This window comes from Ornithorhynchus anatinus, chromosome 9 (assembly GCF_004115215.2).
Source record: "Ornithorhynchus anatinus isolate Pmale09 chromosome 9, mOrnAna1.pri.v4, whole genome shotgun sequence".
Classification (NCBI taxonomy): Eukaryota; Metazoa; Chordata; class Mammalia; order Monotremata; family Ornithorhynchidae; genus Ornithorhynchus; species Ornithorhynchus anatinus.
In genome coordinates, this window is record NC_041736.1 from 20,314,508 (window position 1) to 20,342,061 (window position 27,554).

The 27,554-nt window shown below is 52.0% G+C and overlaps 1 protein-coding gene and 1 long non-coding RNA gene across 4 annotated transcripts in view; one reads left to right on the top strand and one right to left on the bottom strand.

Moving 5' to 3' along the window:
* The first annotated feature begins 513 nt into the window (after nt 1-513).
* Nucleotides 514-4,322, top strand: LOC114814213. Its single transcript, XR_003761960.1, has 4 exons — nt 514-553; nt 1,327-1,483; nt 1,853-1,905; nt 2,134-4,322. It is a non-coding gene; the product is annotated as an uncharacterized LOC114814213 (long non-coding RNA).
* NFE2L2 (nuclear factor, erythroid 2 like 2) overlaps nt 1,157-27,554 on the bottom strand; it is a 34,154-nt gene continuing 7,756 nt past the window's right edge. For 2 of the 3 annotated variants that reach the window (XM_029071690.2, XM_007671275.4), the window contains exons 2-5: nt 6,364-6,633; nt 6,157-6,246; nt 3,891-4,076; nt 1,157-3,394 (exon numbers count right to left, since the gene is read on the bottom strand). In XM_029071690.2, coding sequence (XP_028927523.1) covers nt 2,237-3,394; nt 3,891-4,076; nt 6,157-6,246; nt 6,364-6,633 — 1,704 coding nt within the window. In that variant the 3' untranslated portion in view covers nt 1,157-2,236. Of the gene's footprint in view, nt 3,395-3,890; nt 4,077-6,156; nt 6,247-6,363; nt 6,634-27,064; nt 27,164-27,554 lie in introns of those variants that run through there. The other variant, XM_007671274.4, reaches the window with a different exon arrangement.

Below are 27,554 nucleotides of genomic sequence, written 5' to 3' on the forward strand. Positions count from 1 at the left end.
AAGATCATGGATGAGATGCCCGTGAACTTTTTTCCAGAGATTCAATATTTAGACTAAATGGTTCACAGGTACATATAGCCTGCTTGGCATTCCTAGAATAGTAGATGGTTGGAGTTCATAAAAGGCCATTTACCTTTCTGATGTTGAAACTAGAATAATTGAACTCCCAAATCCATTTGGGGGCAAACTCTTCCTGGTAAAGGCCCCAAAGGAAATGTGCCAGATGGAGGGTACTTACTGCCTGGAGAATCAGATCCGGGCTCTCAACAACTGGGTTAGGAATGCTGAGGAACTGAGTAAACACAAGGCAGTGAAGTCTGGTGAAAAGAGCACAGGGAGTGGAGTCAGGAGACCCAGATCCCAATCCCAGCTCTCCTTTGGGTCTGCTGAGTGACCTTGGGCAAATCCCTTAACTTTTCTGTGCCTGTTGTAAAATGAGGGTAAAACAGCTGCTCTGCTTCCCTCTTAGACTGGAAGTCCTGTGGGTGACAGGGACTGTGACTGATCCGATTACCTTGTATCTGCCTCAGCACTTAATGGAGTGACAGACGCAGTAAGTACCTAAAATATAACAGGATCAGTAGGCTTTTCGGGACAAGCAACTGAGAGCTCACGTGCCATGTTTCTGAAGAGCTCTGTATTTCATCTTAACACTAAATATCTCTGGCTTATGGCTGGGTAAAGTTGGTTATCTGGAGAAGGGGGTGTGCTGTAGAAATAGTCTGGATTATTGTTCTGTGATGTGGGGTTTCAATTCAATATCCCCTCCCGGGCTCCCTTGTGAACAGGTGAAACTGTTCAATTTAAAATACTGAGGAGGAGGAGGGCAGCCCTGGGTTAAGTAGCCCAACAGCTCTCTTATCTATCCACTCTCCCACCACACCCCAGTTGCACCCTCCCTCTTTAATGGCCTTGTTTCAGCCTACCCTGCCCTCCAATCACCCAGGTTTGAGGGATTGTATGCCCATTCCCCAACTGTCCCCAGCCACTGTAGTAGGAACTGCGAGGGTGGGAAAGATGAGAACGCATAAAAGCAGAAAAACATTGCCAACTTGCTATTGCCAAGGCAACTTTTTAAACCAATAAACCACAACGGAGTAAGGGCCACCAGAGTTAACGGTGGCACACGGCATACGTTAGAGGCAAGGAAATGCTGTAGAAAAAAATATTTTATTTGTGCTCAAACCATTTTCCATTTTGGTCGGAAGAACTGATTCCAGTGGTTTGTGTGCGGCTCCAGTTCCACTGTGACAGGAGTGCCCGGCCCACAATTATAAACCCTAAGGGACGTGGGGAGCCGAGTGGAAGTGAGTAAAATGTTTTCAGCCACCAGCAGGTAGAGAAGGTGGAAACCTGAGTTCAATCCAAAGTTCATTTGCCATCAACAACTGGCCAGAGAGGTGGCTGTCTCACTGGAACATACACGCAGCGCTACCTGGGATTTTGTCGTACGAAGACCACCTTGTCGAGGGGACAAAAATATGTGAGTGGAAAATATCCTGATAAGGGAATGGAAATTTTGTTAATGGGATTCTTTTGAGCAAATCTACTCGGTGTGTGAGGTCTTGTAGGTGACTCCAAAAAAAAAAAAAATCATTTCAAAGATCTAACTCTTGTATATTTTTATTAATTCCAGCTCTTTTACTAAATTAAAATATTTACTCTCAAGCAAAACAATTTAAGAAAAAAGGGCAGCCAATTTCAATCCGACTGGTATTTATAAAAAAAGTCTCTGCAGTTAGTCTTGCAACAAATTGGATTTAGCAAGCCAAATCATATTTTCATATAAATCTAGGGGTGTAACAAAGGGGGAATAGTATATAAATAAGTTCTGTACTATTTACACTTACAGGAACTAGCCCAAAAAATGCTGTTAAGAAAAGAAACATCAGCTGTTAGAAAAAGGTAACTACTGATTTTTGCATCCTTCCATATGCCTTCTATTACTTGGATGCTTTCATATCTTTAGGTTTGCATTTTCTATACTAGCCTGGGATATATATATATATATATACTCATATGAGTATATGAGCATATATATATATAATACATACACACATACATATATATATATATGTATATTTGCATAGAATCACTTAGAAAACATGAGTTAATCTGCCTTTCACATCACAGTAGGAGCTCTCAGTCTAACAGTACGAAAGAACACTTGGTCTGCGGCCGGCGGAGATAGCGGGAGCAGCACCGTCCTACCAAGACGCCTTCCCGCTCGCCTGGCCTAGTTTCCGTGTTGTCCACCCGGCTTCTTGCTCTTGGGGACGAGGAACACGTGGCCGTCGCGCGTCTGCTGCAGGGAGTAGTCGGCCGGCGAGTAGGGCTGCCCGTCCTGGTCACGCAGCATGCTGAAGACCTCCAGGTACAGGCTGCTCAGCTGCTGCTTCAGGAGGCGGAGGCTAAGGTCGTGCTCTCCCTTCTCCTTGAGCAACTTCTCCTTCTCGTCCTTCAGGTGATCCAGGTCCTGCTCCAGTTCCACGATGTTTTCCAGCTTGCGTTTACGGCAGTTCTGGGCGGCCACCTTGTTCTTGCCCCTCCGGCGGATGTCACGGATGAGCGCCAGCTGGGCTTCGCTGAACTGCTCCTTGGACATCATCTCATTGAAGTCATCCACGGGCAGGTTGATGATCTTTTCCACAGGGAAGGGGATCTGCAGAGCCTTGGCCCTCTGCTCATCCCGCGTGAAATGCGCCTCCAGCCGGCCCGCGGGCCTGTCCCTGGTGCCTGGGGGCGGCCCCCGGCCGGCCAGCACCTCCTTCTTGGGTGGGTCTGCCTGTCTCCCGCCCTCGGCCCCCGCGTGCGGCCGGATCTTGGCGCCACCGGGCGGGCCGCTGTCCACGTCGTCCGTCTCCGAGTCACTGGAGCCTGGGGCAGCATCCCCGTCGACGGAGTCAGCCAAAGGCTCGGGGGAGGCTGCAGCAGGGCTCGTGTTGAGGGAGATGCCTGAGTCGGCGTCGTTGGATTCGGGCCGGCCACAGGGCCGGGGGGTAGCGAAGGCTTTGCACAGGGCCAAGTCAGCCAGGTCCACAGGCTCGTTCAGCAGGTCCGTGAGCGACCTGCTCGGAGCCCCCGCCCCCTCTGCCCCCGGCTCCAGCTCCACCACAAATGTGGTGTAGAAATCCTCACAGAAGTCAGGGCCAAGGGAGGGGCTGGGGGGCTGGGCGCAGGCGCCTGATACACTGAGGTCTTGCGTGGGAAAGGCACTGCCCTCAAAAGCGCCAAGGAAGGCGGGGCTGCTGTCGCTCATCTCTTTCTCAATGGTGCAGGCCAGCGGGGAGAGCACGTCGTAGAAGCCATAGGGGCGGTCTGCAGCGCCCGATTTGGGTTCGGGACTCGGCAGTGGGGCCGCCTCAGCTTGCTTGTCATTTTGAATGTTAAGACACTGTGTGAAGAAGGGCAAAGGTGACGAGAACGCTGAGCAACTGAAGCCCGATCCTAACGCTCAACCCATCCACCCTGACAGGAGTGCAAGGAGGGCCAGCAGGCTTTCCATCTCCTGCTCAGCCAGCCGGCCCTCCCCGGCTCCTGACTTTTCCCCTGCCATCGAGCACGCCGCACCAAGGGAGTGTAGGGGAAAGAGGAGCGAGGCCACCTGCTCTGTGGAGCGGGGCTTGGTGGTGTCAGGCCTAGCCCAGGTGGAGGGTTTGGGCCCCAAGGGGGCTATCTACAAAGGAGCCCACCAAGCGATGAGTGAGCGATCAATCCCCTCACTTCTCTTGTACAGAAGGGCCTGAGTTCAGATCCTAGGTTTGCCATGTACTTTCGCTTTGTGAAAAGCAAAATGACCGCGCCTTCACCTCCACCCAGTCCTCCCCTGTCCCCACTGGCATGAAGGGAGGGGGCACGTGTTTGGGGTCTCTGCTTGGGCCCGGCGTCACCTGTAACTCTGGAATGGACAGCAGCTCCTCCCACACTTGCTCTATGTCTTGCATAGCGGCTGAGTCCGTGGCGGCCGGCTCCAGGATAGGGGCTTCGGCAGGAGCTGGAGTCGGGCTGGGAGGGACGAAGACAGGGCTGCTCTCGGCAGGGGGTGGACTGAGAGATTGAAGTGTGGCTGGAGCAACCTAGGACCAAGCACGGAGACTTTATCACCCCCCCACCCTAGGCCAAGTCCACCCAGGGGCTCTCCCAGTCAGCGTTAATGAGGAGTAGGGCTGGGCTGCCCCACTGCCCCCAGCCTCAAAGCTCTGGCCCAGAGTTGCTCTTCCATCTGGCAGTTGGAGAGAACCAGAAAGGTTGTGCTTTCCCAAGCTCTTAGTACAGTGCTCTGCACACAGTAAGCGCTCAATAAATACGATGGAATGAATGAACTCCAAATGCTGCCTTGAGCCCCTCCGGTTACTTGGGTTCCTGTTCTGGTTGCGGTTGGGACCTGTGCGCTCTGCCCTGGCCTTGCCAGCAGGAACCCTACCTTCAAATTAATGTTTCTGGGACAACCCCCTCTCCCTGGGGCCACCTTTCTGCTAAGGCTCTTTGATCAGAATAATGAATTTCAAAATCGTTATCTTTCCCACCCTAGGAACCTGGTTTCGAAGTCTCCGGTGAGCTGGTCCTGCCATTGTTTTGCACTTTGGCAACGGCAGGGCTCCTGGGACCTTATTGCTTTTCCCACTGGAGGCCAGAGCCCTGGCACTGGAAGTGCCCACGCTCCCTTCCCTCCTCCAGCCAAGTGTGGCAGGAGAAGCAGAAGAAGTAGAGAAGCAGGGTGGCCTAGGAGTAAGAAGAACCCGGGCTTTAATCCCAGCTGTCACTTGCCTGCCGTGTAACCTTGGGAGAGTCACTTCTCTGGGCCTTGGTTCCCTCCTGTAAAATGGGGATTCAGACTGCGAGCCACCTGAGTAGCTCATATCTACCCCAGTGCTTAGAACAGTACTTGGCCCATAGGAACCATTTGACAAGTACCATTTGAAAGAAAAAAAAAAACCCAAATCCTGTGGGAGTCCAGAGCCCTGGAGCTTCTGAGCCAAGCTGAGTCCAGGAGTTCCTCTCCATCCCAGCCGGCCCGGGATCTCCCTTCCCTCCCACCGGCAGCTGGTGGAAGCTCATGGCCTTGGTGACAAACCCCTCCATTGGGCTGCCTTCTCCACCCCTCAGCCCTGTGCTATTGCAGAAGCAGGTGAGTGAACCCTAAGTGTGGGCACACTGCTAGATTCCCACTGGAGCCCAGCTCTTCTTCCAGTCTAAGCTCCCGGTAGGCAGGGAATGTGATGCCAACTCTGGTGTATCGTATTCCCCCAAGGGCTTAGTAAAGGGCTTTGCACACACAATCAGCACTCAAATACCACTGACAGTGAAGAGCTTTACAATTAACCCCAAAAGACCCCAGGACTCTGATTATTAAGTTTGCTACAGCTTTGACATTCCCATTAAACACTGGCTGGACTCACCTGTGTTTCCCCCCAGCCGGACCCCCCCCCCCCCCCCCAATTCTAGTCTCCCTGCCTCCTGTATTTGAAGCAGGGGAGAGGGAGGAAGCCCCTCCAGGCATGTGGCCAGCGAGGCCCGGGGGGCAGTGACAGGTTGCAGTGGGTTGTGCCTGGGTGCCTGGGTTACAGGCCCCTGCGGGGATGAGATGGATGAGTTGACGCGGTGGGGGGGTGGGGGGAATGCCCCGGCCAGACTTGGAGGCCCAAGGGCTGCATCTCAGTGGCCAGTCGAGGCCAGGCCCCTAGCCGGCTAGGCCCCACTGCCCCGTGGCAGCCGTGAGGGGGCTGCGGGCGGGCCAGCAGCCCAGGGACTCAGTGCTGCTTCTTGGGCCGGGAGGCGGGGCCGGATGTCGACGCTCCCGGCGCCCGGAGACAGGCTCTGACCTGATCCGCCGTGTCCGCGGCAAAGCGGAGCGTTGGTCCTGGCCCCTCCCAGGCCGGCGCACGCAGGCCCAACTAGCTGGCTGGCAGAGTTTGGGGGCGGGAGAGTCTTGGGGGGGCCCCGTTCCACAGGTGCTGGTGGCAGCCAGGGAGCCCCAAGCCCGGCAACCAGGCCGTCTCCCTCCAAAATGCCTAAAAGGAAACCTGAGGCTGGAGCCGCAGCGGGAGGACCGATTCCCGGGGGGGGGAAGGGGGGGGGGCGAGCCGCGTTGGGCAGGCATGGGGAGTATTGCAGCGAGCCCCATGGCAATGGCGGGTGGAGGGGGAGCCCGCTTACCTCATTGTCGTCCACGAAGGGGAACGTCTCGGTCAAGAGCTGCATGCAGTCATCGAAGGTCAAGGCATCCGGCTTAGGGGTTGGGGGGCTCTGGGGGGAGAGAAGGCGCAATTGGGGTCCCGTCCGCCTGCCCATTCCCTCCCAAGATGTGGGCAAAGCCACATGACTGGACACAGAGGCCCCCTTCCCTCCCCCCCAGCCCCGTACCTGGGAGAAGGCCGCGGGCCCATCCCCGCCTTCAAGTTGAGAGGGCCGCGCGGGCTGGATGGGGAGGAACTCGCCCGTCTCCTCGTCCAGCTGGAACTGGGCTAGCAAGGCCTGCTCCCGCTCTTTCTGCAGCTGCTCTTGCCTTTCCTTTTCCAATTTCTTCTGTTTCTCCAGCTCATACTCCTTCTGCCGCTGGCAGAAGTCAAACACTTCCCGGCCCGCCCCGAGGTCGATGTCCTGTCTCCAGAGTATGTCAATCAAGTTCATGTCCTACATGGGAGAAAGAGAGAGAGGAAATGATGCTTAAGGACTTCCAAACTTCTCACTGACCAATATTCGCTGGGAAGGGAGACGAGTTATAAATCCATAAGGGCTTCTTAATCGCCACGTTAAACATTCACAACCCTTCGCACGACAGGTCTGATTCCAGCCAGCGAACCCTATGCCTCCAAAACCATCCCAACTCACCAAGCTGGCCTTTCCATAAATCGGGGGTGGGGGGAGGGGCAGGGGGAGACCGGAAGAAGAAAATAGAAAATCTGGTCATTGGTACTGTGCCAAGCCCTACGCAAAGCACTGGGGTAGATACAAGAGAATCAGTTCAGGTACAATCCCCGTCCCGCATGAGACTCACAGCCTGTGGAAGCACAAATACTCAGTCTCCATTTTACGGGTGAGGAACCTGGGGCACAGAAGAGTCATGTGATTTGCCCAAAGTCACATGGCAGGCAAGTGGCAGAGCTGGGCTTAGAGCCCAGGTCCCCTGACTCTCAGGCCTGATGCTCTAGCCATTAGGCTGTGCTGCTTCTCAAAAAAAAGAAAAATTGCCCACAGTAGTGCAAAGTGAGGAACTTTTCCTGGGGAGACGCATCAGACCACCTGCGGCCAGCAGCCTGTGAACAAATCCTCCTGGCAATTAGCGGCTAAGAACCATGGCTGCTCAGGATAGAGATGAGAGGCGGGATGCATCGTTTAAGAAATTTCCAAACAAGTCACCTCTCCTGCTCCCTGGTTCTCCTTCTCTCCCCTCCACCCACTTTGGCTTAGAGTAAAAGGGTCACCAGGAGAATTTTTACCGAAACACCTGATACGGGCCTACACCCTGGGTTTCCCCTCATGCCTTCTTTAAATAGAGTTTTCTTTGGAAAGGGAATAACTAACATTCAGTCAGCAGACCCTCTCTACCCTATGGGTAGCTGCCCTTCCAGTCAGGAGACGCTGCAGGCATAACACTGACTTACGGCCAGGGCAAGGCCAGACCCCTGCCAAATGGGCAGCTTTACTGGTCAGCCTTACCTCAAACAATACTTTTCTGCTCTGAAGGAACTGCCATTCTAAATGGGGGCAGGGGGAGCGTCAATTAGAGTATTGATTCCCTGCGGTTCAGTGGAAACTGCCTCCTTGAGGTCACTGCAGGTGGCCTCCAGGCAGCAGAGGCTGGAAGGACCAGGCCAGAAGGCACGTAGGCAAGTGGGAGTTGGGGGAAGCCAGGGAAGTAGGTGGGCCAGGATCCGAGCGCCTGGAGCCGGGATGGCCAGGAGAAAGGGACAGCAAAGGGGCAAAAGTGGGAGGGAGGAAGAGCTTTGCTCCTGCGGAAGCCGTAGCAACAAGGCACAGGGATGTCCCGCCACAAACGGAGGACGAGGGAGGGCTAAATCTACAAAAATCCCTGCTATCTCTCGGGTGCGTTTATTTTTCCAAAGCCCGCTCACGTCAATCCTCACTTGGGGCCTCACAACATCCCTGTGAGGTGGGAAGAGACAGGCATCATTAATCCCATTTGACAGTTGAGAAAACCGAGGCCCAGAGAAGTTAAGTGACATTCTCCCCCGCTGAGGTTACCCAGCGGGTCGGTGGGCGAGCGGGTCGCGAACCGGAGTCTCCTGAATCCAGGAATGGCAATACCGCTTCCCTCTGAAGAGAAATACAAGATCCACTTCTACCCATGGATTCCAGGGATAAATACTCTGAAAATACACGTGCGCTGACTACTGTCAATAGTTTCTCAAAAGTAATAGGAGCCAGCAATAATTTAAAGAGCTCTACCTTCATGTCAACAAAGCTTCTTGCTCTGGACTAAAGCAATGAACAATGCAGGGAAGCTTTGGGGGCTTGTTTTCACAATAAAGTAGTGGGCATTAGTAAATATGAAAACCATCTACAGTTTGGAGATTGGCCCCGGGGGAGATAGGCACAAACCTGAGATGGTTGAAAATCGGTCCTGCCTTTTCTAGACGAGTCGTGGCCGAGGGTCCTCTGAGCCCCATGGGATGTGGGGACTGGATCTGATTTAATTGTATTGTATCCTTCCCAGCGCTTAGTACAGTATTGGCCCATAATAAGCGCTTAACACATACCATTCTCATTATCAATGCCTCTGATTAACCGACGTGGGGAATCCATTGTTCACAAGTGTGCACACGCACTTTTGGTGCATACCACACAGGCATCAGGTTTTTGGGTTTTGCGGTATTTGTTAAGCATTTACTATATGCCAGGTGCTGTACTAAGCGCTGGAGTAGACACAAGCTAATCAGATTGTCCACAGTCCCTGATCCCACATGGGGCCTGGCCTTAATCCCCATTTTCCAGATGAAGGAACTGAGGCCCAGAGAAGTGAAGTGACTTGCTCAAGGTTGCACAGCAGACAAGTGGCAGACCCAGGTCCATTTGACTCTCAGAGTTTTAGGTTCCCTAAATTCCTCCAGTAACCCCACCCGCTGCAAGCCAAAGGGGCTGTGCTTGCACCCTGTGCTCTGAGTGACCACCAAGCTGCTCCCACCAAAGCCCCCTGCGGGCGGGGACCCTTCCTGCCCCCTCGGGAAGGCTGGCCGGGACCTCCTTTTCCCTGGCCTGGCCACTGTCAACTGTCGAGGCCCAAAGAGGCGGGACTCCCACCAGGCGGACAGTGGGTCCAAACCTCCTCACCCGCCAAGCCTTCAAGGCTACAGTGCCGCCAGTCGGGCAGGCTGCCCTGTCTGCCCATCCACCCGTCCAGCAGCTAGTCCATCCGTCCGTCCTGCTGCCTTTCACCTCAGGACCAGGGTGGGGCTTGGAAGTAGCACAGCGGGCCCGGAGCCGGGGCTTCCCCTTCGACCCCCAGGCAGGGGGGCAGGCATAAAGCCTGCAACTACGGGTGAGCCTTCTGGCTTTGCCCCCTCCCCCCAAAAGGGACAGAGTGAGGTGACGCAGCTCCTTTGGCCCCAAATCCCCCAGTCTGGGAGAGGGCTGCCCGCTCGGGCCTGGCCACCTCCTCCCCGGGATTCCTTGTTTAAGTGGGCCTCAGTTCATTTCCGCTTCCCAAACCGGGTGCTCCTCTCTAGCTGCCGGGGGTTTCCGGTGCAGAAGAGTCATGTGAGTCAGCAGCCCACGCAGATTCCCAAACAGAAGGAGTCCCTCGTGAGGGTGGACAGATTCCAGTTTGCCACTTGCTGTCTTTGCCCACCTGCCCGCCCGGAGGAGGCCAGCTGTGGCCACTCAGATCTGGAACGCCACCGCCTGCCCTCCTGGTTGTGGCTTTTCTGACAAAGAGGAACGCGACGTGTTCTAAAGCCCTGTTTTACAACATACATTGGGGCTAGATCAATTTAACCTTTCATCATCACCATCATCCAGGGTATTTATTACCGTGTGCAGAGCACTGTACTAAGTTCTTGGGAGAGTATCGACGCTTAGTACAGTGCCTGGCACACAGTAAGCGCTTAACAAATATCAAAATTATCATTATTATTACTACAGTACAACAGAATCGGCAGACATGTTCCCTTTTCGTCATGAAGAGCTTAGTCTAGAGCCAAAGAAGCAGAGTGGTTTAGTGCATAAAGCACGGGCCTGGGAGTCAGAAAGACCTGGGTTCTAATCTCACCTCTGCCACATGTCTGTTGTGTGACCTTGGATGAGTCACTTTACTTCTCTGGGCCTCAGTTATTTCATCTGTAAAATGGGGATTAAGAGTGTGCACCCCATGTGGGACAGGAACTGTGTCCAATCCGATTAATTTGCTTAGAATGGTGCTTGGCACATAGTTACAGCTTAACGAGTACCGTTATTAATTAATTACCTTAGGATGAGGCAGTACAGTCTAACAAAAAGACCCTTGAATTGGGATTCAACGCTTTAGTTCCAGTTCTACTCCAGCCTGCTGTGTGACCTTGGATCAGTCACCTAACCAATTCTGACTTCAGTTTCCTCATCTTAAATTTAAAATGGCAACACTCGCCCCTTGTCCCTCATTAGAATAACTGACTTGGAAACATTTTGAATACCTCAGAAAATACTATATAAAGACAAGATATTACAGACTACTTCGAGACTATCCTTAAATGCCGAGGTAGATCAGGTCGGACAGAAGGAGCACATGGTGCTCACAGCCTGAGAGAGACGGAGCACGGGAATTTAATCTCCACTTTACAGAATGAGGAAACTGATGCACCGAGACATTAAGTAACTTGGCCAAGGTCACACAGCGGGCAAGTGACAGAGCTCAGATTAGAACCCAGATCCTCTGACTCCCAGGCCCGGGCTCTTTCCACTAGGCAACACTGTGTCAGTGGTATTCGCAAGGCCTTGATTTTCTTTTCCCCCCTCCATGAAAACAATATCTCTGGGTCGCTCTCATTACATGAGACCTGGTTTGAATAATTTACTTGGCTATCGAGATTTGGCAAGGGCACCCGCTGAATTATAAACGGAAATTATACACTGTCCTGTAATACGCCTTCCAGTAAGATAGAGACCAAATTCCTTGTTAATGGATGGCAATGGAGTTGTGGGCATAATTAGTGTCAGTTGGTCTCTCCGGATTGGCAGGGCAAATGAACTAATTAACTTAGCCACAATTGGAGCTCCAGCACCATGGTAGAGTTTCATGACGAGTAGCTAGTTCACCAGCTGCTCACTCTCTCCACTTTTAGCAGATCTGAAATTGCTTCCGAGCCCTGGAGCTCCTGCAGTAGATGCTCCTGGTAAAACTGGTATGATCGAGGTGAGGTAACTCAACTACGTGACCCACTCACAAATAGCAAAGGAAATCCCCCAAAGCACTTTCCCAAGTGCTCTGCACATTGTAAGTGTCCAATAAATACCATTGATTGATTAAGATAGGGTTCGGGTGCTGGGAAATTCACCGGGAAGACCCGTTTGAGGAAGTGGGATTTTAGGAGGGATTTGAATGCGGGAAGAGCCGTGGTTTGTCTGACGGGGTGGAAGGGAAGGTTTCAAGCCGGGGGAACCACCAGGGTGAGGGGACTGAGGAGGGAGAAACGAGCCTGAGGTGTGGCTGGAGGATTGGTTTGAGAGAAGCAGAGTCGCTGAGTTGGGGATAGCGGGTGAAGAGAACAGATACTAAAGCCAGAACTGCATTTACCAGAAGGCTCCGTCCATCGCTTTTCCAGAAATGACTCTTCTCGCCTCAGAACTATTACTGACCCAAAGAGGAAATACTGATAATGGTTAAACACCATAAAACAAACCCGGAAGGGTGAAGGAGAGAAAGACAAGGCAATGGTCCATGGATGGGGATGATAATATATAATAATAATAATAATAATGATGGTAGCATCTGCTAAGCGCCGATTATGTGACAAGCACCGTATTAAGCAGGGTTGATACAAGATAATCAGGTCAGGCAGCCCCTGTCCCACAGGGGCCTCACCAGCCTAAGGGGAAGGGAGAACAGGTAACGAATACCCCATTTCACAAATAAGAAAACTGAGCCTTGGAGAAGTTAAGTGACTTTCCACTAGGCCACGGCTGCTCCTCTGATGCAGTAAGTAGTCAGGGTGGGGTATAAGACGTGTTTGGATCGGTGTAATTGTGGTTTGTGTGTCCTGCAGTTCAAGCTGAGAGCTAGGCCCGGCCAGGGTGAGGAGCTGATGCCAAGAGATCCAGGGATCTGTGGCCTAACTCCCGGCTGCTGCTCCTCCCCAGAGGATGCCCTGAGGTCCCAGGCAGTGCAGCCCAGCACCCCGCAGCACAGACGGCGCCACCTTCGAGGCTGGGCTCCGTCCTACGTGGAAGAGCTGGTTTGCTCCCCCACATATGGAGCACTGAGGAGATGCTACAGGACTTCAGAGATGCCACCGTAATCACCGTCTTCGAGAAGACTGTGAACCCATGTCGGGAAGGGACAGTGTGCTGACCTGATAAGCTTGTATCTCTCCCAGCGCTTAGAACAGTGACTAACACACGGTAAGCACTTAAATTCAATAATAATACTAATGACAATCTTACTACTCCCGCTGAAAATAATACTAATAGTTACCTTCTGAGTTGTCCCAGTCCCAAATAATTATTATGGTATTTTTTAAGCGGTTACTATGTGCTAAGAACTTTCTAAGCGCTGGGGTGGATGTGAGGTAATCGGGTTGTCCCATGTGGGGCTCACAGTCTTAATCCCCATTTTAAAGATGAGGTAACTGAGGCCCAGAGAAGCTAAGTGATTCGCCCAAGGTCACACAGCAGACAAGTGGCAGAGCTGGGATCAGACCCCACATCCTCTGACTCCCAAGCCCAGGCTCTTGCTGCTAGGCCATGCTGCTTCACGAGAATGAGAAGCAAATGAGAAGACAGGCTCGCCAGCAATGAGGCAATAGTCATTACAACACAGCTTCAACAAGCAGGATATGTGAGAAGGGTGAGTAAGACAGCCACCGTGCCACTGAGGCCGCCCATTAGCCCACTGTGATGAAGCAACAGCTTAGAGCTGGAAGACGAAGACAGAGAAAGATAGCAGACCCACTAGGCCCAGCAGGCAGACATCGGGCCAGGGGCCGCTCTCTTTGAGCTGAGGACTTGGGGGAAAAAAAAAAATCAAATCAGGATTCTGAGATGTTTAGAAAAAAAGCAACGAGCTTTACTTGGCCAGGAGCAGCTGGACTGTAGGCTCCCTCTAGACCGTGAGCTCGCTGTGGGTAGCGAATGTGTCTGTTATATTGTACTCTCCCAAGTGCTTAGTACGGTGTTCTGCACACGGTAAGTGCTCAATAAATACAACTGACCGACTGACTGACGGTAGCCCGGGGAAAGACATGAACGCAGCCCTTTTGGCCGAGTGGCTAGAGCCCAGGCCTGGGAGTCAGAAGGACCTGGGTTCTAATCCCAGCTCTGCCACGGGTCTGCTGTGTGACCCTGGGCAAATCACTTCACTTCTCTGTGCCTCCGTTACCTCATCTGGAAAATGGGGATTAAGACCGAGCCCCATGTGGGATGGGGACTGTGTCCAACCCAATTTGCTGGTATTCACCCCAGTGCTTAGAACAGTGTCTGGCACATAGTAAGTACTTAAAAACCATAATTATTATTTCGCAGATCCGTGGCATAGATGGGATTGTCAGTCCCCCAGGCGTCTTTTCGGTCAGCCACCCAGGGGCTGGGATCCCTCCATCAGAATCGGGAGGGGGGTGGCACAAAGACTCGGCACAGATGATTTCTGTGGCCCTCCTTCCCACTTCCTCTCCCTTCTGAACTTCCTAGTCGCACCTCCAGCCCCAGCCCCTCCCCGCCACACCAAAGAATCAGACACTTTTTCAGAGGCTGAAGCCGGATGGATTGGGCAGGGATTGTCTCTATCTGTTGCCAAATTGTACATTCCAAGCGCTTAGTACAGTGCTCTGCACATAGTAAGCGCTCAATAAATACTACTGAATAAATGTATCTTGAATAAATCCGGGCCTATCTGACCACATATTCTCCCCTCTAGAGCCCCAAGCTGAACACAGACTGACTCCTAGAAACTTGAAATGGAGAAGTCACAGGCTTCAAAGATTGATCACTGGGCTTGTGGCTATCCAACACCTTCCAGACCACATTTCACATTCCTCCACTTGCTGGAATGTCTAAAGTAATAGCTTCAAACAAAAACAGTTTCCCCTGGGGCATGAAGCTACACCTTACAGGTGCCCCAAATATGAACCATTTTCACCTCCAATTGAAAACATTATTCCTCCAGTGGCCTTTTGAATACTCCCTAAGCACTGCCTCTCTCTAAACTGAGCCCATGAGTCTGCCTATGTTAGAACGGCTCTCCCACAAAGTGTACCCTTTATTCAATAATCATTCCCTTCCTTTCAAACTATTTTCTCCAACCTTGAGCCAAAAAGCTCAAATTCTTGCTCATCTCCTGGGATGATCAGATCTCCAATTTAATTTACTTTACTCCTTCATCTCTCACATAAAAGTATCCCCAAATGATTCATGACTCAATTACATTCAACATGAAAATGCAAGGGTAGGTAGCATAGGCGCTTTACAGCCCCTTCACACAAGAACATGTAGCAGCAAACAGAATTTGATTTCATTAAACAGAGATAAACCAGGGAGGCGCTCTTCCCCCCATCTAAGGAGGTGCAGCGTGGCCTAGTGGAAAGAGCATGGGCCTCGGGGGCGGGGTGAGGGTTAGAAGAACTGGGTTCTAATCCAGACTCTGCCAAGTGCTTCCTGTGTGACCTTGGGCAAGTCACAACTTCTCTGTGCCTCAGTTATGGCATCTGTAAAATGGGGATTAAACCCTCCTCCCTCCAAGTTAGACTGTGAGCCTCACGTCCAACCCTATACACTTGTATCTCCCCCGGCGCTCAGAACAGTGCTTGACACAGAAAGCCCTTAAATACCGTAGATAGAGAAAATGTGCTGCTCTGACCACTCTTGCACTGGCAAATAGAGCAAGTGATTCAACGGCAATTATTACAAGAAGCTTCAGTGGAATCGTCATGTTTATTACAATGTAAACACGACTCCATTTTGAAAGCAGCTTAGCAACCATCGCAGAGGGAAAAACCCACGGTACCTAAGGGGCGGTCTGCACTAGGTTCTCCTTCCGGGATGACTTTCAGGCCTGTGAGGTCTTCCGGAGGATGACGACTTTAGCGGTGGCAAAATTAAATCTGACTCCAATTAGTCTGTATCGAAAACCATTCTGTTGTTTCTCAAAGTTTCCTTAACAGAGAGAAACTATTTTTGCCCGTCACCAAATCAGTCAATAACCGTGGGGGACAAAACCAAGACATCGCACTCCCATTTCCTCAACTACCCACTTCTGTCCTCCTAAAGGCGCTGCCCTTGTTAGAAGGGGCACAAATATCACTGTGCTGGGAAGCTTAGCTTCGAAACATTTTCATGGGCTGCTTCCTGGCTGATTACCAGTAAAGATTCGCTCCTCTGTGACATACAATCCACCGTAGTAGAGTTACAGGAAGGCTCGGGCATCGTACTGTCGGGGAAGCCACGTGACAGAACACAATGCTCAAGACGTCATCAGCCTCGGCAACCGAGCTGTGCGATATCTTGGACTGTTTATTTTGGGAAGGTGACACACCTCTCGACCAGAAATGGGAAAATTAGATACGGCAGGTCGATTGTGAGACGACAAGTCTGGGCCACCTGCGATCACAGATGAATCGTTCTCCCGGACGTCTCGGTCTCTACGTGGGGCTTTTTCTGACCTCCTGGAAGCCTGACCGTTCTCAGTGTTGGAGAAGGCCTCGCAGCCAGGGTCCACGCTGGAGGGCCTGTGGCCTCAGCCGGCGCCTTGTGAGACCTCTCTGATCCCCCAGGCAGTTGGCGTCTATGGATGCTTTTTCTGGCCTCTTCCCCATTCTGGAAGGGGGAGCAGTGCCACTCCTAAATGGGCCTGCTCACACACACACACACACACACACACACAGGGTAAGGGGGATGTTCAACAGGGACTCTCGCTCCACTTCTGAGATACCAGCATCCCGGGATACCGACAATTGCACCAGTCTCTGGACCGCCCATCCCTGGCAGACTGACCACTGTCCCACCTCCGGACATCAATGGCACCGCCCAGGCGGAAATGGCAAATGTGGGAATGGGGTTCAGACCTGAGCAGGGGCTCGGTTCCCTTGGGAGCAGTACGTGGCTGGATCCTGATCCGGCGGGTCGGTAGATGAGGATTTACCGTGGACACAGCACACGGTAAATTACAATGGAGAGGATAGACACGATCCTTGTCCCGAGGGGGAGGCCGAACTGAAATGAACTATGGATGTGTATATAAGTGCCATGGGCGGAGCCCAGGGTGACTACCATGGGTCTAAGGGGTATGTATCCAAGTGGATAGGTGATGCAGAAGAGGTGTGTGGGGCTGGGGGGGGGGGGAGTAGGGGAAATGAGGGAAGGACTCTTGGAGGAAATGGGATTTTAATAGGGCTTTTGAAGGTGAGGAGAGTGTTGGTCTGCCAGATATGAAGAGGGAAGCTGCACTTAAAAGCGTTATGGAGGGCTAATCTCCTCCTTCCCAGACTAAGCCCCTCCTTTCCTCTTCTCCCATTCCCTTCTGTGCAGCCCTGACATGCTCCCTTTGTTCGCCCCCCCCCCCCCCCCCCGGCCCCCGCAGCCTCACAGCACTTATGTACGTATCTGTCATTCATTTATCTGTACTGATGCCTGTCTCCCCCACTCTAGACTCTCAGCTCATTGTGGGCAGGGAATGTGCCTGTTTATTGTTGTGCTGTACTCTCCCAAGCACATGCAGTAAGCACTCAATAAATACGAGTGAACGAATGAATGTGGGTGACGGGTCGGCGGCGAGATAAACGAAATTGGGGTACAGTGAGGAAGTTGGCATTGGAGGAGAGCAGTGTGCGGGCTGGGTTGTAGTAGTTCGGTGAGGTATGGTAGGAGGGGGTGAGCCAACAGTGATTGGGAGTGAGCTACCCTCATCTACTCTAGTACAGAGGCTTAGGCAGTGGCTGTAGTAACAGCCACCAAGAAGCAGCAAGGTCTAGTGTAAGAAACATGGGCCTGGGAACCAGTGAACCTGGGTTCTAATTCAGATGCCACCACTTGTCTGCTCTGTGACCTTGGGCAAGTCATGTAACTTCTCCGTGCCTCAGTTTCCTCATCTGTAAAATGGGGCTATGACGCTGAGCTCTTGTGGGACAGGAACTGTGTCCAACCTGATTAGCTTGGCTCGACCCCAACCTGATTAACTTGGATCTATCCCAGTGCTCAGTACAGTGCCTGGCACATAGCAAGCACCTAACAAATCCCAGAAAACAGCAAAACAAAAAAAATTTCGTCGCCGGGTATCACTTCACAAGTGTGCCGACGTGGCATCTGAACGGCCCTCTGATCCCGGGGTGTGCACATCTCCAACCACTGGTAGTTTCTGTGATTTCCCAAGACCTCGGCCTATCGTGTGTGCCCTGGCTTTTCTTCTCCTTTCCATTTTCAGTTCCCTTCCTTATGGACTGTTTCTTCTGTAAACAGAGCCGTTGGGATCCCCTGGCTATGGAAATATCTTGTCCTGGAATATCTTATTATCACTGATCATCTTTCAGGGCCCAAGAACTACAGCCAAAAGAGTAAGGGACTTACCCTTCTCAGAGATAAGACCGTGAATTTCCTGATTTTTCACTTTAGAACCCAGCCAAGTGCAGTCAAGAGTCATAGACTTCTCTCCCTGTCTGGCCAAAGTCAAGTAAATCTTTTCCAGCTCCGCCTCCTCCCGCCCAATATAAAGGTAGCAAATCTGAAACACAGGAGCCTCACTCAAGTCCTGACACTACGCACCTCTAGGCAACCGGCATCGCTCCCCAGAGCCTTCGACGCTACGTCATTTCAAATCTCTGCCCGCATCATTATCTTTCACAATTAAGACTAAAGCTGAGGGGCATAAGAAACCTCAAAACCCCAAGAAGCAATTAATCACCAAACGGCTCCGTTGACCTACTGATCGTGAACACCCCTGGAGCCCAGCGCCGAGCCTGAAGGTGGATGGGTGCAAGTCAAACCCAGGCTTCTGCCTCTGGGCACCCGCACTGAAAACAGGCAACCAGGAACACCAAGCCAAGCTAGCCAGAGCCTGAGAATACACACCGCCAGGTTCGGTTGGAAGTTTCCGATTGGAGAAATTCCACAGCCCAAACTCTTTCGGGCAGCAGGTGGAAGACTGGCTCATGGAGCTTTCCTTCTTTGGCCCCCGAACAAGTATGGGGTTCCTGAAAGACGAGTCAAGCTAGATAAAGCTGCCAAAAGCGAGAGAGGCTCGTCAAGGACCCCCGTTGCCGAGGAGCATGCTATTCTGGGCTCGGGACTGCGTTTGGTAACTGGGTCAACCGGGGTTCGGAGAGGGGTCACGCTCTCCGTACAGATGCCCCGAAAAGCTAAAAAACCCTGAAGGGCCACCACTCACTCTTGACTTACCCAGAGCCCGGATCCCCTAGAGAAGGGCTCCCCAACTATTCACACGCTGACTGTCTTGTCTAAAACTCTGCCCCTACGACAACCAATCCCTCTTCAGCGCAACTCCCAGCTGCTGGAACGCGCCTTCTTAACAGTGACTTCCCCCAAAGCAAGGCCCCATGGCACAGTTAGCCGCCTTGGCCCCTTCTCCGGGCGCCGTGCAGTTGGTTCTGCTGGACAGGCCACAGCCAAGTAGATGCCTAAGGATCGAATTGGCTTCTGGCTGGGGGACTGGACGGGGGGGGGGGGGCAAGGAGGGGGATGGGGGACGGGCAGGGTTGAGCCTTTTCCTCAACTGTAAAATGGGGATTAAACACCCGTTCTCCCACCTACTTAGACTGTGAGCCCCCTATGGAAAAGGGACTGTGCCCAACTTGATTATACCACTGGTATCTACCCCAGCGCTTAGAACAGTACTTGACACAGAGTAAGCACGTAACAGATATACTATTACTGATAATAATACCAGTGAGGGTTCCAGGCACTGGCCCGGTAGGTCTTACAGAGAGCCCTGCCACTGAGTAGTGATTGCTTCATCAGAAGCAGTCGCAGTATTTACTGCAACCTCCCTCTGGCGCATGAGATCTCTCTGATCGTCCATGACAGTCTCCTCCTTTGAGGTTACCCCACGACTGAAGTCTTCCATTCCTCCTTCTCGTCCCCCCAGAATCAATTAAGGGTATTTTCGAGTGCTTACTCTATGTAGAGCCCTATACAAAGTGCTTGGGAGAATAAAACATAGCAGAGTTGGTAGGCAAGTTTCCTGCCCGCAAGGAACTTACTTTTCGTTTCCCGGGGTATAAGGGAAGACACAAAAAAGGAATGCTTATGTGTCAGGTCACCCAAACAGGTAACATGAGACTGTAGCCACTTGCCTGCTGTGCAAACTTGGACAAGTCACTTAACCTCTCTGTACCTCAGTGTCCTCATCTGTAAATGGAGATGCAATACCTTTACTCCCTCCTCCTTAGAATGAGAGTGCAATGAGGGGCAGGGACTGTGTCTGACCTGATTAACTTGTATCTACCCCAGTGCTTTGCATAGTGCTTGGCACATAGTAAGTAATCAACAAAATACCACCATTGTTAATTGCTTTCACCTTGAAACTTCTGGAAAACACTTTCACAAAGCCCTTTAAAAAAGCAATGTCACAAGCAGGCCCCAAGTTTATCCAAAGGGCAGGGCACATCAGAAGTGAACCAGGAGGAGAAACGGCCTCCCCACACCAGTGGTAGAAGCAGGGTGGAAAGACCCTGGGCGTCAGGAGCCTAAATTCTAATCCCGGCTTCGCCACTTTCTTGCTGTGTGGCCTTAGACGTGTCACTTCACTTCTCTGGGCCTCAGTTTCCTCAACTGTAAAATGGGCATTCAATACCTGCTCTCCCTCCTACTTCCCCCTCTTCCCCTCTAGACTGTGAGTTCGCTGTAGGCAGGGAACATATCTGTTATATTGTTATATTGCACTTTCCCAAGCGCTTAACACAGTGCTCTGGACAAAGTGCGTGCTCAATAAGTACAACTGACTCCTTAGATAGTGAGCCCCATGGGGGACAGGGACTGTGTCCTGCCTGATTATCTTGTATCTACCCCAGCGCTTAGGTCAGTGTTTGGCACATAGTCAGTGCTTAACAAATCCCACAATTATTATTATTACCAGCGTAGAACAACACCAAGCCCCAGGAGCTTCAGGAAAATAAACGGAGTTCAGCAGAGCCCCAGGAACAATGCCAATGTGGGTCACCGACCTGGCAAAAACTTAAGCTTCAGAAGGAAAAACAGAGAACTGCCCAAATACAACCAAATGAATGGTGCTCTCCTGGGTACAAAGTGACCCAGAGCTCATCTGGAAAGGTGCTTTTTTCCCCCAAATATTATCTATTCCCAATTTATGCATCATCTAGATTTCCCACAGGCCTTTTCTATTACCCAGGAAAACCACCAACTCAAGAGGCCGGCTTCTACGTTCCTGGCACTCTGAGATACTCTGATCTCTCTGGCGCCAATTACAGCCCGGATCCCAGCACTCCACAGTACTCAAAGTGTGTGAATACAAAGAAAAACTCACTGGGGATGAGTCACATGGGGTCGGATTTTCCCGGTTTGCAGTTCCTCCCTTATTGTAGAGGAACATTCATGAGGGCAACAGGCGAGGTGCAGTAGGGAGGACACTTTACCTCAGCCAGTCCCGCCAGCGGGGGGTGGGGGGACGAACCAGTTAATCCCCCCCGCCCAGACCGACCAGGTTTTCCTTTAAAATGGAGTAATTACAAACTGGAAGGACCTGGCCGGTTGTTTCCCAGGGCTCACGAGGTCTCCAGGCCCGGATCGCAGGAGGCAGATGAGGCAGATGAGACTTCGGCGAACCCTGGCTCGCTGGCAACGAGGGCAGCGTCGGCTCACGTGGCCTGAGCTGCCGGCCTCCCGCCTCGTCCCCCGGCTCCTGGACGCCACGCGGTCTCTCTCCTGCTGGCCTGGGGTCCCTGCTCCGGAGCCAGGCCCTCCACCATGAGACGTGAGCTGGCGGCCTCCTGTTGTTGTTGTTAATCGTTAACTGGTATTTGTTAAATTCTCACTGTGTGCCAGGCACTGTACTAAGCGCTGGGGTAAACGGAAGAAGGTCAGGTTGGACACGGTCCATACCCCACATGGGGCTCAGAGTCTTAATCCCCAATTGACAGATGCGGGAACTGAAGGCCAGAAAAGTGAAGTGACTTGCCCAAAGTCACACAGCAGACAAGAGGTGGAATCAGGATCGGAACCCAGGTCTTTCAGACTGCCAGGCCCATGCTCTATCCACGAGGCCATGCTGCTTCTCTGGCGCCCGCTACCCTGGGGTCCCTGCTCCAGAGCCAGGCCTTCCATCACGTGGCCTCGTCTCGGCACGCCTCCTCAGCGGCCTTTTCGGAAGCAGGGCATTGGCCCCGAGGGAGCCAGGGGAGGAGGGAGGACTTCACAGTGGCTGCAGCCACCCCAGTTGGGGGTTAGAAGTAACGGGAGGTGTCCAGGAAACGGGAGATACCCGGGAGAGAAGGCACTGCCTGCTAATGACCCTGGCTACTGTAACGGCATTAATCAAAGGAGAATAACCCAAGAGGTTGGATTTGCAAAGCCAGATCCGTAGCTTAGGGCTTCAGAAGGAAGTTTAAAAACAGAACAGATGCGTGAGGACATCCTGGAACTCGGGGTTTCGACGTCACCCCCCTCACTGCTAAGAATAAAAAAGGAAGCCTCTAATTCCTCAAGTTGTCGATATCAATTTCAGAAGCCATTTTCCACGGCCTGACCCACACCGAGTTCTCTTACATCGTTCCCGGGGGAAAGAAGGAATTTAAGGAAGACTCTCCCGTTCTGGGTACGCGAGCTCTGAGATGGACCACGGCCACTGCTCCGACAAGGCGCTGTGTCCTAGCGAGGGGGAGGCATGCTGTCAGAAGAATGCTTCCTCCTCCCTGAACAGCGTTCTGGCCAAAGCCCGGTGGGAAGACAGGTGTTATGGAAGAACTGAGAAGGACATCCTCTCTCTCTCTCTACACTGTGCCATCTGACCTCTACCCTTCCACCAGGCCAGATCTAAGCCCCCAAACTTGAAAAAGACCATGTGCCAACCAGAGCAAAGATTTGGATAACCATCTTTCCAAGTGAGAAGCAGGGTGGCCTTGTGGAAAGAACACAGGCCTGGGAGTCAGAGGACCTGCGTTCTAATCCCAGATCTGCTACTTGACTGCTGTGTGACCTTGGTGAACTTCTCTGGGCCTCAGTTTCCTTACCTGTAAAAGGGGAATTAAATCCCACTCAACTCCTACTTGACTGTAAGCCCCCCATGGGACGGGGACTGAGTCCAACTTGAGTATCTTGTATCTACTCCAGGGCTTAGAATAGTGATCGGTACAGAGTGAGCACTTAGAAAAGACCATTAAAAAAAAATCATATCCAGGTGAACTAAAAAAAGTTTCAATACATTTTAAGGCCCTGTGTTTTTTATTTTTTACTCCTGTATTAGAGCAGACACCTTCTGTACAACAATGTACATCTTTTCCTTTCTCTGGGTGTGTCAGTACTGGGCAGAACTGTGGCAAATTTTGCTCTCTGTAACTCCCTGGAGCCGCCCAGTCCAGCAGCTGCCCCTTGGACAGAGGACCCAGTCTCACAGCACTTATTGCCTGAGTAAATGTTCTTATACTCAACTATTCCCCCTAATCTTAATCGGATTTTATGTCTCTCTCCCATGAAGACTGTGAGCTCCTTGTGGGCAGGGAAATACATCTACCAACTCTGTTGTACTGTATTGTTCTAAGCACTTAGTACAGTGATCTGTATGCTGTAAAGCATTCAATAAATACCATCGATTGAGGGCAGGGGGCAAAATGCTAGAGGAGCAGGGGCAAGGGGAGCGGGTGAGAGGGCAGGACGGAGAAAGGGAGGACCATTTGTGACTCCGCCCAGACAAAGCTATGAATGAAAAAAGGAGTTGGAACATGAGGACTCCAAAGGCCCTGAAGTTCCAGCTGGAATGTGACAGAATTGTTGAGGAACAAATGCAACATCCACCAAGGACACAAACGGCCACGAACTCGGTCTCTGGTGAGACACAGCAAGAGAGAGATGAAAGGAACCGGTCCACAGCTTCCTAGTGTAGGTCAAATGGACCCAATCCAGGAACGCTGGCGCGGAGGCTGGGCAGCAAGGATGACAGAGCCTTCTGGGAACTATTGTCCTTCACCTGGCAGGTGGAGAGCAGATGGAATTTGTTACCGCAGTGATCGGTGAAGCCAAACCTATCATAGGCTCGAGAGGGGTTGGATAAATTATTTTTAATGATAACAGCAACAGTACTCATGGTATTTGTTAAGCACTTATTATGTAAGTAGATACCATGCGACCGGAGCAGACCCAGTACCCATCCAACATGGGGCTCACAGTCTATGAGAGAGGGAGGACGGATTCTTCATCCCCATTTTACAGTTGAGAGAACTGAGGCCCAGAGAACTGAAGTGACTTGCCCAAGATCACACAGCAGAGAAATGGTGGTGTCGAGATTAGAACCCAGGTCTCCTGACTCTCATGGCCTGTGCTCTATCCACTAGGCCAGGCTGAGTTTTCTAATTATGGATGAGACGCCCGTAATGGGTGTGATTAAATGTTGGTTCCCCCTGCACCAATCATTTATTGAACACTTCTTGTGTGCAGCGCACTGTACTAAGTGCTTGGGAGAGTTGGTAGACATGTTCCCTGCCCACCAGAAGCTTACAATCTAAAGGGAGAGGCGGACAAAAAAATAATGGAGAGTATTTGAGTGCTTACTGTGTACAGAGCAGTGTACTAAGTGCTTGGGAGAGTGCAATATAATAATATAACGGGTACTTATGTACGGTAAGAACTGTGTGGCTGAGGGTGGGGTGAACGAAGGGTACATATCCAAGTGCAAGGGTGAAACAGAAGACAGAGGGAGAAGGGGAAATAAGAACTTAGTTGGGGAAGGCCTCTTTATTTTAAAGGGCATTTGTTAAGCACTTACAGTGTGCCAAACACAGTTCTAAGTGCTAGAGTAGACGCAGGAGAATCGGTTTGGATTCCCGGGTTTTGGGGAACAGGTCCGAGAGCTCGCACCGTGCATTCCGCCGTGGGGTCTGATGCCCGAGCTGCTTCTGCAATGCCGGGAGTTCTAACGCACGGAAGCCTCTTGCCATCCAACGAGAAGGAAAAGAGAAGCCCTATCTGGACTCTCCGGAATGGGCGCTGCTGACTGTGATCTTTCAAAAACGGTCACGGCCACGGCCGGGTGGCCAACAGCCCTTGCTGCCCTGGGGTACCGCACCTGGGCTTCCCTGCTGGCATGACTGGTAGAACTGTTGGTCAAGAAAAGAAACCTTTGGCTTAGCTCTTTCCGTGTACATTGATTTTGTTAGCTGTAATGAAATCCAATTTGCACAACTCTTGTCGTTATTGGGTCAGGAAAGGTAAGAGAAGTGCACTAATAGCCTAGGCTTGGCTTTTTAAAGATCGATTTTTATTATACTGAAGGTGTGCCTCTTCCGTCATTAAGATACTCCTTCTAGTGGAGAGTCATTTTCGAGCTTGTTACTAGGAATGAAGTTAAGCAATCTTTCCGAGACCAGTTCATAAACGATTAAAACAGAAATCTAGTCGTGACGTAGTCCTGGAGCTCAAATGGCCCTTTGGAGCCCATTTCTAGAGTGGGCAGTCACCCTATCAAATACTTCTAATCATACACTTAGGGTTTTTGACATACTGGTAGGCCCTGCACAAGTACTGTGTGAATTTGCACAGGAGAGATTTTCCTTCTCCTCCTCCCCAACTCCAGTTCAAGAGAACGACTCGGGTGCTGGAGACTCTAAGCCTTCTCCCCACGACATATCGGGTGGCTTGCAGTTTTGCTCTTTATCGCTTGACTTAAAGGCCGGCGTCCGCCAGGCGGGAGATCTGAAGGAGGCATAATTCCCCGTCGGATGGAAACCCCAAGGAGGCCACTACTCCGCTCACGTCGGGAGGGGGAATGGTAACCTGAAATTAATTGAAACCGGTGACCTGGTAGTGGAAGGGTCAAAGGTCTCTGTCCAGAGTCTCGACTCCCTCATTAAGGGTTTCCGTCTCCCAAACCCCTCCACCTGGGCTGGCCGATAGGAAATGGGGAGCGGAAAATGTTTAAAGTCAAAAGAGGGGCTGTGGTCAACCTGACCGCGGCTGCTGAAGGCAGGGGCCGGAGGGGGCTTTTGGTTCAGTGGCGCCTCTGCGACCCAAGAACCGTCGGTTCTCCGATACCCGGCATTGGGTTCTGGCTGAACCTCGCACCCAGGAAAACCGGTGCGGTGGCACTCGCGCCTGGACTGACACCGGACGTGTGCACGCAACATTTCTCCCAACCTGTCACCGCACCCTACCTGGAAAAAGACGCATCAGAGGGATGTTCCGCAATTCCCCATTCTACCCAAAAAGCAGAGTGAAATCACATGATTATGGGAGAAACGACGCTAGACGTCGACAAAATATCACGATCGCTGCACATGATCTCTTTTATCATGGGAGAACCAATGATAGACGTCGACAAAATGTCACGATCGCTGCACGTGATCTCTTTTCACTTGGCTAGAGGCTGGAGCCGTGATATTTTTCAACCTTCTAAGGCAACTAGCATAATTTTAAAAAGCAAGATTGCGAGCGTTCAGGGACTGCTGGTTGTTGTAAAATCTGGGGCCTTTAACCCTAACTTCCTAGAAGTTCCTAAACAATTGTGTTTGGCTGATGTGCAGGAAGCGGGCCCCCTCAGTTGAGCCCCAAGCGAGGCGAAGCCCTGGCACTTCCTGGGCTGTGAGAGCCCTTCCTGCGATGCGAAGAAAGAGCAGGGCGGAGGGATAGATGGCCCCGGGGGTCAGTGGCAGAGGAGAGGGCAACAGTGCTGAGCACCCCTGCCCAGACCCACAGCAGAGCTGTCGCTGCCACCACCGGCTCCTGCCCCTTCCGCCTCCACGGCACCTGAGGGGCTCTGGCAGGGCGACAAACCCCTGCTCCGGACTCGGCCAAGGGAGCGGTGGAGGCAGACGTAATGGTCCCGCCAGAGACAGAGGGTCTGGAGGAGCAGGCTTCCCGGATGCAGCCCCAGGAAGGAGCTACACGACGGCCAGCCCGGAGGAGACGGTCCTTCAGCCTCCCGCTGCCAGGGCTCCCGGGCCCACAGAGGACTCTCACACCCCCTTAGGACCCTAGAGCTGGAGCTCCGATAGTTTCCAGAGGGGCAGCAGCAGGCTGGATGCCCCGTGCTCTCCAGTTGGATGCTCACACCAGTATGCTACATCTCCCTGGGCCTCTCACCTCTCCTCCAAGAGGCCTTCCCTGACTAAGCCCTCCTTTCCTCTTCTCCCACTCCCTTCTGCATCATCCTGACTTGCTCCTTTTCTTCATCCCCCTTTAAGCCCCCAGCACTTATGTCCATATCTGTCATCTAGATTTATTTATATTCACATCTGTCTCCTTTTCTAGACCATAAGCTCATTGTGGGCAGGGGTCTGTCTGTTATATTGTACTCTCCCAAGCACTCAGTACGGTGTTCTGAACATGGTAAGCACTCAGTAAATGCCATCGACTGACTGACTCTCACCTCAAACACCGAATAACGCCTTGGCATTTTCTTCTCTCTGATTCGGTAACAGATCTGAAACGGTCTACTTGGGCCCCCTAGGCCTTTAAAGAACCGACTGAGGCGTCTATCAGTTTGCGACACATTTAGGGGCATCGCTCATCGAAGGCAACAGTAGAATTCCAACCGTGGAGCAGATTTTTCTCCCCGCACTCTTGTGCGTGTGTTTTCAAACAAACGGAAGAACATCGAAATGTATTTAGGACTCAAAGACACTGATATTGGGAAAAAAACCAACAACCAAGAACCTTAAATTTTCAAGTTAGTACTGCAATGCTGGGGAGAGCATATGCTTTCTAGACTATTAAAGCTACAAAGGGTATCAACTCTAGAAATACCTACCTTTGCACGGGGGGTGGGGGACAAATGACACCACCCCGATAGAATTAACATCGTTTTAAAAGCGACCGGTTCGGAATGCCGGGAAGAGAAAACAATAAGCAGCCTGTTTCAACTTCGGCTTCCTGCATGGGAGAGAGCGTGAGAAAGGAGTCAGGGATGGGAGGCCGGGAGCGCGGCGGCAACGCTCGGGGGATGGGGCGGAGGGGAACCATGCCCCTTCGGAACTGCGCGGTGCCGCGTGAGCTCAGCTCCACCCCTCCTGGGCGTGGGAGGCCGGGGCCCGGTGCCCGCTGCATTAGCCCCAACCCTGTTTGCAAGCCAGGCTCGCTGTGGTATGCCAACTTAAGATAGCTCTTGCATCACACCCTGAAGATCCACAAAGCAGGGCTCCGTCGAATCAGGGTAGGTGACGGTCCCGAGATAGGGCCGATCAGCCTCTCGTGGGAACCGGACCCCTCTAATCTCATGTTTTCCCTGGAAATGGTCCCCA